Source organism: Dysidea avara, chromosome 5 (genome assembly GCF_963678975.1).
Source record: "Dysidea avara chromosome 5, odDysAvar1.4, whole genome shotgun sequence".
Lineage (NCBI taxonomy): Eukaryota > Metazoa > Porifera > Demospongiae > Dictyoceratida > Dysideidae > Dysidea > Dysidea avara.
Genome location: NC_089276.1, coordinates 5268785 through 5285841, shown reverse-complemented (window position 1 = coordinate 5285841; position 17057 = coordinate 5268785). Strand labels below are relative to the sequence as shown.

Sequence of the window (17057 nt, the reverse complement as noted above, 5' to 3'; positions counted from 1 at the left end):
GCCGGCCAAGTTCAGTCACATATTAATCCTTCAGATTTCCCCAAAAGAACATTTAACTAGTGCGGGCGGGCGGTAGTTATTAGTAATAGCTAAATTGAAAGTCATCAGTCAAACTGTGCCGGACACTGCAAAAACAAGCATCAGCTGTTCCTGATAGTCACACAGACAGATTGTATTAATGGAAGGGCATCCCGGCAAAGTAAAAGTGTCATTGTTTGTTAGTGGTAGAGGGATTATGATGTGATGACGCTTCCTGATCTGACACTGGTAGAAAAGGAAATGAAATGGTGGATATTTGATAGATTTAATGAAAAACATGATGTGTACATTGATGGAAGAAGTAGTTTTATAGTAGAAAATGCAATCATTCTGTGTATAGCCAGGGGTGGTTTTAGGGGAGTTTCTGGGGTTTCCAGAAACCCCCTCTGAAATAGCGCGTGCCCCTACGATTCGTCTGGGTGATAACAATTACAAAGAGTTATGCATACCGTATTATATTATGACTTTTTCTATTGGCAAAACTTAATACTTTTACCTTTGATATCACCTTCACAGTGTTCAAAAGCACGTAGTGGTCTTTTTTTTTGGTCTTCAACTAGCTGAAGTTGTAATTCCAAAGAACCAGAAACCCCCTCTGAAAATTTCTAGATCCGCCCCTGGTAGTTCACTCTGAAGATGTTCTAGGTTATGTATTTCACTAAAATACGGATGCCAGATGGGGGGGATTGAGACCTGATTAAAGATACGTATAACTTAACTTTAGTCAGTGGCGGTATAGAATGAACTGAAGGTTCTTTGTAAAAGACCCAATTTGCAAAGTCTTGTAAGCTTTACTTAAAATGTCATGATGAGTTTTCCATTCAAGATTATCACTTAGTGTAACTCTGAGATCTTTAGCTATATGATTGTTTAGGTTAATACTAAAGTAGGAAACTCCTGATAAATGGCAGCTTTTAAATGAGTTAAAATGTAAATAAACATTTGGTGTCATCTGCAAAGAGTATATAGGGCTTCACTGTCAGTAATGGAATTGAGTATACTTTAATCTTGTGAAATAGCTAGCTAATTGTAATCTGGAGTTCTTTCATCACTTTTTTTTATAAATCCAAGGATTTGCAAGGTAGGTCAGGATAATATAACAGGGGTAGTTGTGAATCTACTATTGCAATAGCTATATTATATGTTACAGTGTATAATGAAGGCTGGGTAGGCTGAATCCCTGAGCGACTTAGTTCAGGTTTACTTCACTGGCCCACCACTAGACTCACTTCTAACAATTGTATCCACACATGCAACAAAGATAGTCAGTCATTGACAGTCATGACTAGTATAAGAAAGCATGCATTAATTGTAAATATACGTATATAAGTGTGTACATGCAATGCATGCCAGTGTTGATTAGCAAAAAATAAATAAAAAATCTGTGGAAAACTTCATGCATGGTTGCAAAGAACATGCAATCGTTCATACCTCGTGAGCTTGAAGCCTAAATTTGTTGCATGCAGCTAGTATGTCATGCAATAAAAGAATTCACCAAATTCACAAATCTATAATTATATAGTGTTGCATATGGTGACTGTTTTATTAGAGTATATTAGAGATGAGCCGGTATTCATTATGACTGTATAAGTCTAAAGGATATATGCTATATGCTCCAGCCCAGCTATATGATACACTTCCCTTGACTTGTGATAATACCATGCACAAGCAATTAATTGATGACTAACATAAGTTTTGGGATCCGCTAGCTCCCTCCTATATACCTAACTACCCTTTTCTGGATATTTTTTTATAATAACTTAAGTATTTATATGTCTGTCTGTGAGTCATAATCATCTGACAGTGTGATTTCTGCATGTAAAAAAGCAAACAAATGTTCATTATCTATCTATCTATCTATCAACACATTTATACAAGAAAATGTAGATATGCATGTGAGCAACATAATATTGCATAGAAGTATCAGATAATGACTCCAAGAGTCATGATTTGGCAATTGGAATGCATGAACTGAATTACAATAAGTGGACAGTTACAAGACTCTATATATGCTAAGGTAAAAGGTTAGAACTATAGGGCTCAATCAGCTGCTCCCTGTGTATATATACCCATCTGTGTGAGATGATAGACACATATATAAATTTACGATTGCTCAATTGTTCTTTAATATCTGTATATACCATAATCAGTTGTAGGACTATATGTAATTGTATTTCAGGGTGACAGACAAATTGAGTTTTGGGCATATAGGCTGTGATTACCAGAACTCTAGTGGCTATACACCAATCACACATGCAGTATAGCTCCTCTGGCCCTCTGCACACAGTAAACTTAACCTAGAGAACCATTAACATAATATTATATGCCCAATCGAGTGTTCTATTAGAGAGTTTTATCTATAATGTATGCTGAATGCTTTGTACATGTAGAGAAAAGTATAAGATCTTGAATATGCAGATTTACCATGCAATGTCTTCTTAACTACAGCTATGTATAGGATCTATGAAACAGCCCACCATACAAAAATGTAAATTTATGTTATCTATATAGTCACATATCATAGTGTTGCAATTATTAAACGCAAGATCTAATATAAAACTTGACATAAAAGCAGTGATAACCTAGCTAGCTATATGATTTGGTAGGGTATATACAGGTCTGCTACATAGCTGGGGCAAGGGCGTATTTAGGGTTGGGGGGGGGGTCCATAAACTCCTTTTGAAATTTCAACTTGTGAGCTTGCAGCCAAAACACCAGCCTTGGCTGCACAATTATACACACTGATTTTATAATGGGCATGCAGAGCAGCATAGTCACAGTATAATAGGAAACTAACATTGATTTCTCAAAAGTGGATGAGGAAGAACAAAGTTAGCTATGTACTGAATTTATTTACTCTAATAAAGCAGTCAGATATATTCTAATATGGTGGTCAAACTTCTCTAATAGAACATTCATAATAGAATACAATCTTGAATATTAAAAAATAACATAAAAGCAAGACTAACTTGAATTAAAGAATTTTAACTTGAATTAAAGAATTTAATTCAAGTTAGTCTTACATTTAGTATAGTTAGTTAGTCTAAAGTTATTTTTGGTTATTCAAGATTGTATTCTGTTAGAACATTCTTCATAACAGAATACATTCTTGAGTATTAAAGAATAACATAAATATATATTAGACTATAACTTGAATTAGAGAATGACTGAGATATTGGATATGTTCTTATATCACTACAATACCTGGCAAGCCATATTATGCATCAACCATAAATGATATTTAGGACTTGAAGGAATATTTTTAAAAACATTTTGATGTTCAAAATCTGTCAGTGACTAGAGGCTGTGCTCTCAGACCCCCACATCTATACATATAACTCACTACCACTGAAATCTGGAAACCACCTTGAAAAAAATCCTGGATGCGCCCCTGCCCTTCCTTCTAAGATTTTGAACCACAACCATTGTATAATATATATACATGAAAAGGTTTAGTCTTTACTAAGGTAACCATGCCACGTAATATTATCAGATTATGAAATGCAAAATAGTGACTGAATTGAGACACAAAGTACATATGGCTATAGTAAAAGATGATACTGCAAGATCATGATTCCAATTAAGGAAAATATCAGCTAGCAAAATTACCAGCATCTCACCCATCACAGTTTGTTGGCTAAAACTTTCAGTATATAGCTACTCCAGATTTATAAAGCTGATGCATATATATACATATAGCCGGTATAATGGTGTGCAGTATAGCTATAGAACTTGGAGGTTGGAAATTTCAATACCCTATATAACTGTGGCACAGGCAATCATATTTAAAAGTAGAAAACTGCATAGCCATGGCCAGGTATATAAAGGCACACTGGTCCAGCATAAATGAATGGTAGCTATAACTAGCTGCAATGTTTACACTCATTCATTCTGAACTAAAATGCTCCAGAAGCTTTTTTTATACTGTACTCCTCAACACCTTGTTTGCGACTGACAAGAAGTTTGATTTGTATGCAACCTATCATATAGAGTACTGATTGCATGCCTGCACATAATTTTAGTAGCTACATCTGGACCCAGCATGAATTGTAACCGGATCTGCAAAAATGGCCCTTTTCGCCAGGTACATGCAAATGGAAAGGCTATAAGACCTTGGTCTGCTAGACTTGTGAATAAGGTATACAGCAGCTTGAAATTTGGTCCTAACATATCACTATTGCTGAGTGTATTTGTGACCGGATTTACGAAAAGGGGTCTTCAATTCTACGAACTCGGAAGGCCATAACTTAGTGCTCAAGAAAAATAATTATTAACCTGAAAATCTTTCCAATCTTTAAAGTATGTTGGTGCTCACTACTGCCCAAAATTCAAGTCAATAGCCTTTTCTAGTCTGAAGTTACGATTTGTCAAAGTTGGTAAATTGGATGTGTGTATATAGAAGACCCCTTTTTGCAAATCCGGTCACATTTTAAGGTATATGATAGGTCAAGTAGCTATTTGGTTAATATGGTTAGTCATGATCAAACTTGGAAATTTGAGAAGGCTATAAGACCCCTTTTCACAGATCCAGTTACATTTTTTTAATGCAGGTATAAATCTTGCATTACTATTGTAATGGTCTGTGGGCAACATGCCCACAGCCAGAGAAGACATTCTGTGAATGCTATCCCACTAACTTTACACTCTGCATTTATACTGTCTATACTGAAGTAGGACACTCTCCTCTTCTTTTATATTATAAACTCTTGGCATTACTGTGGGTGAATATTGTACTGTGCATGGTATTATATTGGTGTACACGTGGTGTTTGTATGTTTAGTTGAGCTGGGTGCTTGACAATGAATTTCTGTCTGATATAGTAGTCCGCTACCTAAAATGTGTTTTCTGTATATAGCTATGTAATGGGTTAAGCAAAACCTTGACTAATTTTTTTGCAATAAATCTGCTGGGTAAACAACGCATTCTACAAAAAATTATGCATGCTGTAGTCACTTCAGTAAACAGTGAAACAAGACACAATTGATATGCCATTGAGTATGCTTGTCCGTGTAAAGTAAGAATACCATCAAGCAAATGTGTGTTTGTTGAAAACATAACTTGATTGTTCTCAATTCTAAAGCTTGAACAGCCTTCTTGCTTGCAAGCATGGGTAGATTTAGGTTGAAAACTATACCTTGATAGATTACCAGTTCATGGTGAATGCAGAGCCAATTCCCAACTCCATAGACTGTTGCACTAGTGACGTATTGATTAAATATATGGTCACTATACTAATTGACAGTTTTGCTGTTCTTGCTCTCTATACATCACTATAATTTCAAATGTATTCAACAGGTAAGGCTGAAAATTTAACAGCCCACTGGCTTTTCCCCTAGACCGCTACACAAATAAAGAAATTTTAAAAAGCAACTCAAGCAAAATGCTAGTTTTTATTCGGCTGGTTAATCATGGCAAATGTCATTAAAAGGCAATAAGCATTGAAATAAAAGTTGATACAACAACACCTAGTCACATAATATTTACCAGGTTGACTTTATGAGGATTAAAGGGGCCAAATCCAAACATTATGGAAAATTAACACAAGAGTCTCTATGAGCTGCTATTCAATAATCACATCAACTTTGCATTTTGAATTTAATTGCAGAATACACTACTTATCTCTTCAAGAAATACTGCTATGATGGAACAAAGTTGTGAGTTCATCCATGTCAGGGTTTTCTACCGAATGTTATTGTGTTTGAAATAGGCCAGGTTCACTGACTCGGTTATGCTAACATACTAGTGTATTATACATGTCAAGTTTGTGCATTAAATCACATTACTAAATATCTCATGTATTATCCTGTTTACGACTTATATTAAAAATGGAGCAAGGTAGTTCAACACTTATCCATAGCTGCTACTTTGGTATGCTAATCAGTGATAGCCTACCTTATACTTACAAGTAAAATTGCATGCATAGAATTGTTTGGTGAGACCATATCCAGCATCAAAGACAAGTAACAGCTATGACATACCCATGAAGTTTCAATCTGATTTGGAAAAACCAGTGTTGCAATCCTGACGGCAAGCTGTTGTGTGACAATGTCTGCATGTACAAATTAAAGGCATCTATTCATCACACTAGGGATGTACAAAGTTCTGGCTTTAATTATGTTAGTAAAATGATATTTCTTGTAATTGTTTGTAGTTGAGAATGCCTGGATGTTCATATTCTCCTGCGTATTGATCACCACATCATGGCAAAATATAATGGTTGAGTTGCATAGTGAAAGTAACTATGATTTATGTAATGTGGTTTTAGCTTAATAACACCATGCAATCTTCTCTTATGTGCTTAAAACATTGGTTACTTCTAATATGAATGTGTTATTCACCCACAAATTTAGCACCTTATGGCATTAACACTTTGCGTGTCTTCCATTGCCACTATAACAAATACCCTATTGGAAGCACCTCACTATCTTGGTCAACCTATATAAATAAGCTTGAAACCTGTGTTCTGCAATCTTGACTAAATTTGAACAACACTGAACAAGCCCTCTTAATTTTCTGATTCATTAATCAATCTTCCAAAAGTTAAAATTGAAAGTGTTAATAATGCAAGCTACATATTGGTAAGCCTCAAAGCATTCTGGAACTATGTGCAAAGTATATGGAAAAGATACATCAGTTGTAATGAATCAAGTCTTACAAGTTAGGTATGTGACAATATTCTCTATGTTGCACATTGTTGCTGCAAGTATCCTCTTTCGGTTGACTTTGAACATTTGATGACAGCTTTTTACCTGCATATATACAGTATTGCAAATCAGATGAGGTTGGTCATGAGTCCTCATTTGGAGGAGAGAAAAAAATAAACTGTAACCTGTAAAATAAAAAAAATATTCTCAAAAGGTGATAACAACTTGGAACAAGGTTAAAGATAGTTCTAGATAGAGAGTTATAGTATAAATAGACAGACTCTTTATTTTATTGTTACTGGTGCACTTTTTGCTGTTGCTGTTACTTTGCTGTATGTGCTGATTTGCTTAAAGAATTGATTGCTAATCTGTCAGTAACTCAGTAGAGAAAGAGACTCAATAAAGACAGTTGTGTGGTCTCAGGACTATCATTCATCTATTGATCTCAAAGAAATGTTGAACTAATTCAGCATTGACACCTCTTAATATTCTGAAGGACAAATTACAACACCTTCTCAGTACAATATGCTGCTTTCCTAGCTGTTAAACTCCAGGGACAATGCTTGGCATGTCATAGGGTTATGACGCTTGACCAACCTCCTCTAATTGAAAATATTATATCAATAGAAATTAGTTACTAAAGTATGATTCTATACTAAGTTTCATGTTGTACCTTATAGTTTGAGGACGTCCAACTGTTTTTTAAATGAAATTCATCATCGTAGCTAATTCATGTGCAAAATGCATATCATTCATATCAACACACAGAATCCATTATAGCTTCTAAAGTTTTATAACCCCGAATGGCATGCACTCCGGTTAGCCTACATACTTCAAGAAGCCATTGTGTACCAAAAGTACCACCCGAACCTCACCTGTTACATAAAACATGGAAAGTTGTCATTTGCTTACCTAGTTAATACCAGGTCCCCATTTAAACAGCTGGAGCAATGTGAGAAAGTTTCTTGCTCAAGGAAACGACAAAAGTAAATGGAAATTCTTAAATTACCATCCCTGTGCTCACTTTAACCACTTTACTATGCTGCTTCACTCACACACGCACACACATTACAAGCACACACAGATGCGTACATGCATACATGCACATACGTACAGTACACACAAACTGTACCTTCATACCCAAACAAATACGCATATGTGTACACAAACTTATACATTAGTGCGTACATATATACACATCTTACTCGACTACTGATGCTGTTGTTGCTACTGCTACTGAAGCCATTACTGGTCCTGCAGCTTCCAATCAGGTTACTATTAGGAGGAACAAGGAGAATTACATCAAGACACACGGTAGTGTGTCGTGCGGCCAAGAAAGCCGGCGACCACACCGTGAGTATATTTACAGGAAGAAAGAAAACAGCTTTTTTATGCATGCATAGCTCCATGGCCCCTTCTCCAAAGCACACCATTTTTGCATTATAGCTGTCCCCCAAGTAGGGTACGCCACACAGCAAATTTGATTAAATTTGCAAGAGCCATTTGCGAGATATGGGTGTTCAAAATTTTGTTTTAATTTCTTCGTTTTTTCTTATGCCATACAGGGGCTACAGGGGCTTTGATTTCTTTTCGCGCACTTTGCAAAATTGCTATAAAATGCAAACGTATAACTTGATTGCTACGATCTTTGGCACAAATGAAGAGCGTGTAACGGTGGATTCACGTACTAAGTTTGTTGTGAATCTGAGTAATATTCAAGGAGTTATGAGCATTTATTCACGTAAAAAAAGACCAAACTTTCTGTCACGGCTACAGGGTAAACCAAGTAAAGAAATAACTTGAAAATTGGTGTGTAGATAGGCTGATCATCGTAGCAGTGCCTTTTGATAGTTTGAATAGCAATAGAGTTACAGCGACAAAGTTATAAAGCAAAAACTAAGCAAGTGTTAAATCGCGGGATTGAGATACTCTAATAGAGCAGTCACCGTAAGGTGTGCAAAAAATGTCAAAAAAAATTACCAGAGTTCGAACCAGGGACCTCCATACCTAACACCTGCATTCTTAACCACTGAACCACTGCTACCTTGGCTGATCACCTCACTTAATGAAATTTCTAGAAGAAATCTGTTTATAATCAAACATTTGTAATTTCATAGATCTACCAATAGAAGTACTAGATTGTTCTAGAACATTCTATGTATGTTCTATTAGAAGTCCTCAAAAAAATGTGCACTCTAGAGTATTACAATAATATTATCAAATATTGAATTTAATCATGCAATGAAATACATTTATAAGTCTGTCTTCAATAATCATCATTGTATCTACATAGAAAAGAAGAAATTTGAATAAAAACAAACCTCAAAGTCAGCCATAGGCTGGTTTTGGGACCTTATAAAGTACAAAAAGGAGTGAAATCCACACAAAAACAGCCAAGCTGTGAAAAAATGGTGCAGCCTTAAGCATTGTTAAAATTTATTAGCATTAACATCATTGCAGCCATTTCTTGGCCGCCACATTTGATTTCACAACTTTTTTCATCCAGGCTTTTTAAGGCCGCAACATTTTTTCACAGCTTGGCTGTTTTTGTGTGGATATATACTACACAGAAATTTTGTAATGATGAAATGTAACGGTTTTCTTTAAACTACATACTAAACATGGCTCCACTATTATGCTGACTACACAATACCATGGATATTCGTTGTAAATTTTGTATTACACACAAATAGTTATTTTAATACAAAAGTAAAGGATCCAACAGAAAGAATCTTAATTCCCACATGGAAATGATTTACATACAGTACGTAATCCTCTGTGTGTGCAAAAGTACATGTATGGTTATAACAATTGTGCCACACAGACATAGGAAACAATTTACTATACATGCACCATTGTTAGACATTAAGGGTTCTGTCTTTTATCCATTAGATCATGCAGATGCATTGCTAAAGTAGCTACATGGACGAGCAATCACTCTTACTCAATAAAACGTGCCTATAATGGCCACCTTCAGGTAAAAATATTTGCAGCCTTACTAGACAGGTACCATATGACAGAAACTTTTCCCAGAAGAAAAACCTGACGAATTTGACATACATGCATCAGTATGAATTTGTTAAACCTCAAAAAGCACCTTTAAAAATGACACTTCATCAAAGCTGATGAAGTGTGGATTCATCCCTTTTCCTTCTGGCAAATTTCCTGTTGTATGGTAGAGCTACATCAACACTTGAGTCCCCCCTCCCACACACACACGCACGCACGCACACACACAAAGGGATTAGGCATCTACATAATGACCACGGCTAGTGATCTACATAATGACCATGGCTAGTGTCATCTCCCGACAATAAGCATCTGGTTACATGCAATAGAAATACTTGGCTGTAATCACAGTATATGACATCAGCTACACATTACAAATACGTGTGGCGTACATTGATGATGGAGCTCTGTATAGGATATGATAAAAAGTGCATGTGTCGGAAGACTGTGACCAGTATAGGAGAGAGCAATAAGAACAAAGTGAATTCTAGCCATACCAAAATAACTGACACAAGAGGTCATCTAGAATCTGATTGGTAACCAATGAATTCCTCAGTTGTATGTGTCACTACCAAGATTCTGCTTTGCGTGTCACCAGATCCTTGTGGTCTAGGGTGAGAGAAATTACACCCCTGGGACAATCACAATGCCGGACAGCTCAAAGTGATTTAATAAGGTTGTCAAACAAAAGTCTTTAATAAACACTTCTTAGGAGAAAGGGATTCGGCAACATTCTTTGCCCCAGTACTGGGGAGTTTGACACTAGCCAGTGTTGTCCCATAGTGATGATATGATCCTGGGGTGGGGCCATGACATTGATAACTGCATACATAGATAAAGGACCCCTATTATCTGTGGTGCCCAGAGCAATACAACATATAATTATAACTCACATAGGATAGTTGTAAGACAACCAGCTGGAGTAGCAAGGAAGACGCCTAGAGAACGTTGATTATCTATGGGCGCATCTAGCGAATTAATGAAGCGCTTAAACACACGGTTGCTATGGTTACAAGCGCCTGCTTCCCGTAGCATATCGACGTCCGCCGGAAGAGGTGGGTGGTGCCAAACGGGATAGGGAAGGATAAACGTCGGAAATAATTTTGGCCGTATTCGTTAGCCAACAAAGGTCTCAACACCCCGCCCTCTACACAACTTGGTATATTGAGTCAGTTTGGTATCCATTCTCTGACTGTTGGTGAGCGAGGAGCTCGTTGCTCGAACGTTCTGTGACGTCGGCCAATATGGAAGCACTTTCTTTTTGCGTCGCTGTTTTTTTACTTCTTGGAGTATTTTCAGGTACTTTTAATATTTGTGGCTGTATATGGCGTTGTGCATTCACTGCAAGGTTCCCTTTCATTTCTCGCCTGCCAGTGGGTGTGGCGAGCGAGATTGCCCTATTAAATGTGTGCATGAGCATGTGACTGTCGTTTGATAGCTATTCGTAATGCGTCCAACAATGTCTTTGCACAGTACTGTACGTGTTTAAAGATGTATGAAAATTTGCTGTAGAATAAAATTGAAGGTATTATAACATAATCATAGTCATGGGACAGGTGAATACTCAACTACATAGTTCATTGTAAATAACACACCACTGTCACTTGGATCAGCAAAATGTACACAGCAAAGGGGAGTGGCTGACTCATTTTGTGTGTTTACATGTTGATGGTGAAAATGTAGTGAGGCTTTTAGTACAAATATCAGTATATAATTGTGTAGTATGTACACTTTGAGCTGAGTCCTCAAAGATGGATTCAGCTCTTTTGTAGTACTGCTTGACCTAAAATACTTATCATTTAAATGTCTGAGACTTTATAACCAATCAATGTTCACTATTGGAAAAATACTAAGGCCTGTTATGACCTATTTCCGAACTTGTAATGGAGCCAAAAACCACACATGTCTGCTAACTTTTATGGTCACTCCTTTTCTTTTTAGATGTTTTCTCAGGATTGAGCTCAATGTTTGCATATGTACTATAATAGTGTCAGGTGTCTCATAACTACAACGTTAACTGTCCCATAATTGGTCGTTGTAATTTCTGAAATTAAATACTAATGATCAAATAGCACAGTAATGACATTAGTTCTTTAGTGGCATGTGTTGCCATCTGACCATTGGTGTTTTCACCATGAAGTTGTTAAATTAAATTCCATGGAGTGTTGATTTACATTTGCGTTTACAATAATAATTATTATGTGTGTGTTGTATGTCTCAAAATTGGGTCATGGATTACGTCAAGTTCAACTGTGGTTTTCCTTGCTCGAATGATTGTTGTGATAAATACCATCAGGTCATATCCGTGTCAGATCTACATAATTTCGTCCACTTATCTGGGTCATTGAGTCTTTTGGGTGAGTGATACTAACCTGGTTTCATCTTTTCTTTGTGCAGTATCAAGAGTCCATATAAAAAGGAGTCCCTATAGTCTATGTGACTGGATTTTGGAAAATCACCCATATGGGCGCATTGTTGATTCAGAGAAAAATGTATTTTAATAATTTAAGTTTTGTTACTCACCAGCCTTGGAAGCTGCACGTTTGGATTTTTCAGCAAAGATGGAGCAATTCACAATCTTTAAGAGCAGCTAGTGGCCAAGGTAATCCCTGTAGAGTTTCCCGCCATTTTAGATAGTTTTTTCACCAGTTTGCTGTATCACGAGTCCTCAAAAAGGGGTGGAGGGTGGGGGTGGTGGGGCAGGCAAGAGATAGACTACAAAATGGATGAGAATGGTAACTGAAGACACCAGACCACAAAACAGCCCGTCAGTGACAGGAAATAGACTGAAATCTCACAAAACAGACGTATACCATACATTCAGCTCCCTGCTCGTCTGTCCAGAGTGTATGAACCTCCCAAAGCATTTCCCTGTTGTTCACAGACCTCTACAGACGTCTGGGGTGGTTATACAGGCCGCCAGAGAACAGTCCACCAAAAGCAGACCCGACAAGTTGAAGGCAAGTTTGATATGGAAATTGTTAGCCTGATAGTGCAGCAACTTCATGCTGGTGTTATCTCACTTTTGGCTTTTGCGCCCATATGGTTGATTTTGCTAAATCCGGTCACATATTACTATAGCATACAAATAGTAGCATTACAAAAACGATTTAAATGTCTCTTAGTTCTGACGGTGATCAGATCTTAGCCTTCCAGATGTTTCCATCATAAAACCTAAAAGGTGTTGATGAACGGCTGATCATCACAACAGTAACAGGTACAGTAGTAGGGATTATCCCTTGATAGTAGTACAAAATAGTGTATAATGGGGAGGGAGAGTGTCGAACTGCCCTATACGCTGTGAAAAATTAGCCTGTAAAGTCCTATGGTGTCATTCAAACAACTTGGTGATTTGTGTTGATTGGTGACTAATTATAAGTGCACAGGGCACCTTTTGTATACGTGACTACTGAGTGAAAGAACAGTGTACTTAAGAAAAGTATGGCACATCACGACACATCATCAGCTAACCTGGAAAGCAAACATCGAGGTTTCATCATGGTTGAAAATTTTGATTTGATATTTCATCATGGTTGAGATTTCATCGTGGTCACCATCCCCTGCCTCACCTTGACAGTTCTACTAGTGAAAGTGACACGTCTAGGTGGAATTTCAGCCATTGCAATTCCATTGCGATTCCATGCTGACCACCCGTCAAAATGTTTAAGGTATTAAATCTGGGCAACCAATAGTGGTCAGGCTTACAAGGGTATGTAGGTTACTTTATGGGCTCATTTTTCACAGCCTATAGCATAGTTCGACACTCTCCCTCCCCATTACATACTTTTGGTAATACGTAACATTTCAAAGGAGCTGCCCTGGCTACATATTGTATGTAACTCAGCTAGCCGGGCTACATACGAAATGTAGAGTGGGCTAAGATTATATAGATGTTAAGGCCAAAATCGATTGTGGGGATCAATTAATACTCACGTGATTAGTATGCATGACTTCAATTTTGCCATGAAAACCACTTAGAACTCAGACAGAGAGCGTCTCGATATCCGAAAAAATGTTGGGCTTAGTGCTATAGCTTATTCACCAATCGTTTCCACATGTTTCTGAATATGGACCACATTCCCATCACGAAGTTACCACTCTGTGCAAAATAACCACTCTACAGGCAAGATTACCTATCTAGGCCTTTAGTAAACTCTATAATTGTTCCATAAATGATTCAATAGCACTGATTAAAACATTAGACTCGTGTAACCTAAATTCTCCGTGATATTTCTAGGATTTGTCTGATCATCATAACCAACTGTTAACCCATAATTGAAATTTTAGGCATGCATATATAATATATCCAGTGGTTGCACTGATATTGGCTTGGGTGATCGATTGCAAAACGGATGGGAAGTGTTACACATTAGCTGTAACACGGAGTATTTGGGTTTTTGTCTGATATGTATGCCCTCATGTCTGTGTTACAACTATTATTCACGAATTAAAAAGAAAGCTGATCACAGGATCAGGTCTATAAAATACAAAAAGAAGTGAAATCCACACAAAAACAGCCAAATTGTGAAAAAATGGTGCAGCCTTAAAAAGCCTGGGTGAAAAAAGTTGTGAAATCAAAGGTGGCGGCCAAGAAATGGCTGCAATGATGTTAATGCAAAAAAAATTTTAATAATGGCTGTGTGCATTGTTAAAATTTATTAGCATTAACATCATTGCAGCCATTTCTTGGCCACCACCTTTGATTTTACAACTTTTTTCACCCAGGATTTTTAAGGCTGCACCATTTTTTCACAGCTTGGCTGTTTTTGTGTGGATTACATTAACCCTGATGTACATTAACCCTGATGTTTGTTGGCATATCATGCTGGTCAAATAATTCCTTAGCCACTGTATATAAATAGTTGCAAATAGTGGTTGTCATTATGCAATATCTTGTAACAATGTCTGGCCTTCCCGAACGCCACTGTAGTGACTTTGGTTCTTAAAAAAAAGAAACTTATTTTACATAAAATATGCATTCTGACACACAAAACTTGGGCTCCTGTTAATCCATGTAGAAATACCTATTCCTCCATGGTTTACATTAGACTACTCATGAAGGGTTGATCTACAATATCATATAACTTTTACTAACATTTATTTTGTCTTTTCTTTATGACAGGTAGTATCATTGTAAGTATCATCTTAGAAACGGCCAAAAATTCTTTCAAACGTAGATCCGCCTTATATCACGCTCTACAATGCTTGGATAAAGCTTAGGATAATACCTGTTGACCGCAGAGTAGCGTGGTCCAAACTGTATATTCATAGGATAAATCATTTATGAGATGCATGCGTTTGAACGCATGCATGTAACACGATATAGTGGCATTCGCGTTTAATGGAACACTTTTTTTATTAACTTCGGGGCCAAAGGCTTAAACCATCAACTATTTGACACCCAGTGGCCACCTGTGATCAATAAAATAAGTTTGACAAAATTTTGGGGACTCACTTGTTGAGTTAATGATGCTACCAATACAATGAGGGGTTAAAGCCATGAATTGTAACCTCATTACTTTCAAAGCTAGTGATCCGAAATGCAGAATTATACTTTTTATGTTTGGTAGAAAATGTTACCACCACTATCTACACCTTCATATAGGTGTTGCAAGAAAGGCTGTGGTTGAGGAAATGGCACCAATCGGATGTTACCCTTAAAACAGCAAAATGACTCAGTTTCTATGGGAAATTTTAACACACCACAATGTAGACACTTTACACTAAGTGTGTTTACATCAGTTGTGTTGTGGAAATTGTTTGGTTGATAATTACGGGCCATAAAGCTACATGTAGGTAGTCTACTGAGACTTACCTGCTGTCAATGAGTGTTGTTTATCTGCTGCTCCTGAGCATGCTATTGTGGATAAGCCTTGGCCAGTTGATAGGCAGCTATATTCCTATGTTGTCCCTCCTCAGGATCTTAGCAAGCTAATTGATGGGCAGCTGTGTCTCGTTTTTCTTGTCTTGTTGTTGAACCTTAGGTGATGCAACGGCTGTGTTTTGTCGTTGTTCCTCTGATCTACTGTCAGGATTGATATGGGTGGGCTTCTGCGTCACGCTGTCTTGTTTTGTCTGCTGAATCTTTGCATGTTTCTGCAGTCAGTTCAAGGGAAGCACTGGCACTGGTAGAAGCCAGCTGGCATCGTTCACACCACCATTCCTTCTCTTGTTGTCATCTAACAGAATCTTGTCTCTATATCCATTTGAGTCTCTTTGCTTGAGAATGCTTTTGCTTTGGCATTTGAACATAGATTTGAATTAGATGACAATCATGTCAACTGAAATCTGCAAAAGAGCACCACAAAGGTTACACAGTGAAACAAAAAGTTGTCATCAGCCAGAACCTTGTAATAAAAAACAGCAAAGAAACATAAGTACAAATACTACCCTAATTCAACTTAATTACAAGTACCATTTTAACAGGGGCTTAGAGAAGAGTTGCACTGTAAAGCCCGATATCTTAGTATCACATATGTGCATTATTTGTCCATAATGAAACTGAAAGTTGTTGCAACAAATTTTCTGGGCTTGTTTGGTAAAAGCACCACTTCTGGCTGTTGTGCAATCAGCAATGGTATGGAGAGTACGAAGAGCGAAGAGTGACCAAACACCAAAGGTTTCTACTGCAAGATGGATAAAGTCACATCCTGCCTCCTCTACAGCATATTGGTGCCTCCGATCTGCGGCTAACACAGCAACAACTCCTGCACAAAAAAATATGACAAGGCTGGGTAGTGCTACGAACTGATAAATCAAAGTATGCCAGATGGCCATACTGAAAATCAGGGTAGTTTACATCACCTGGACATGAATAGTTCTCACAAGAAACATGTTGTTCCTTTAAAACTCCTGGAGGACTAAGACTTTGGGACAAAGCATAATAGACAATATCAACTTAAGCGTCATGGCGATGAATTCTCATGGGACCATGGGAACATTCTAGAAGGTGATCACCAAATTGGTCAATAGAAGTAAGACACATGCATAGTGGGGATAGTGGAAAAAGAGGAATTCCAAGCCACAAACAAAGGTCAAAAATAATCTCAGGACCAGGAATAGCCAGAGTAAGAGAAACTTTGGGAATGGCCTTCAGCCACCCACTATCAGCACCAGACGAGTGAGAAAGCACGGTAAGATGAGGATGTTGGAAGAAGCAAGATACTAGTGTTGGTCTAGCACAGCCTGTAAGTCATGTCAAGGTATGAAGATATCAGACGGAATACCTATCAAGTACAGCAACAGCTTTGTCTTCATCTGGAAAGGTTACATCATGAAAATCTAGTGATAGAAGATGAGAAGCCAGTAGATGAACACTAATTCACTAGGAAGACTACATTGTAAAATGTGGCTTAAACAAATTTT

The 17057-nt window shown here is 37.4% G+C and overlaps 1 protein-coding gene and 1 long non-coding RNA gene across 2 annotated transcripts in view; one reads left to right on the top strand and one right to left on the bottom strand.

Annotated features, from left to right (window-relative positions):
- Positions 1–6598: 6598 nt before the first annotated feature.
- LOC136256925 (uncharacterized) lies at positions 6599–10681 on the bottom strand. The gene is made up of 3 exons (XR_010701738.1): positions 10586–10681; positions 7889–7958; positions 6599–6868 (listed from the first exon to the last, which is right to left on the bottom strand). It is a non-coding gene; the product is annotated as an uncharacterized lncRNA (long non-coding RNA).
- An 85-nt stretch (positions 10682–10766) lies between these two features.
- LOC136256674 (uncharacterized) overlaps positions 10767–17057 on the top strand; it is a 64865-nt gene continuing 58574 nt past the window's right edge. Inside the window, exon 1 of the mRNA XM_066049653.1 lies at positions 10767–10991. Coding sequence (XP_065905725.1) covers positions 10937–10991 — 55 coding nt within the window. The 5' untranslated portion in view covers positions 10767–10936. The remainder of the gene's footprint in view (positions 10992–17057) is intronic.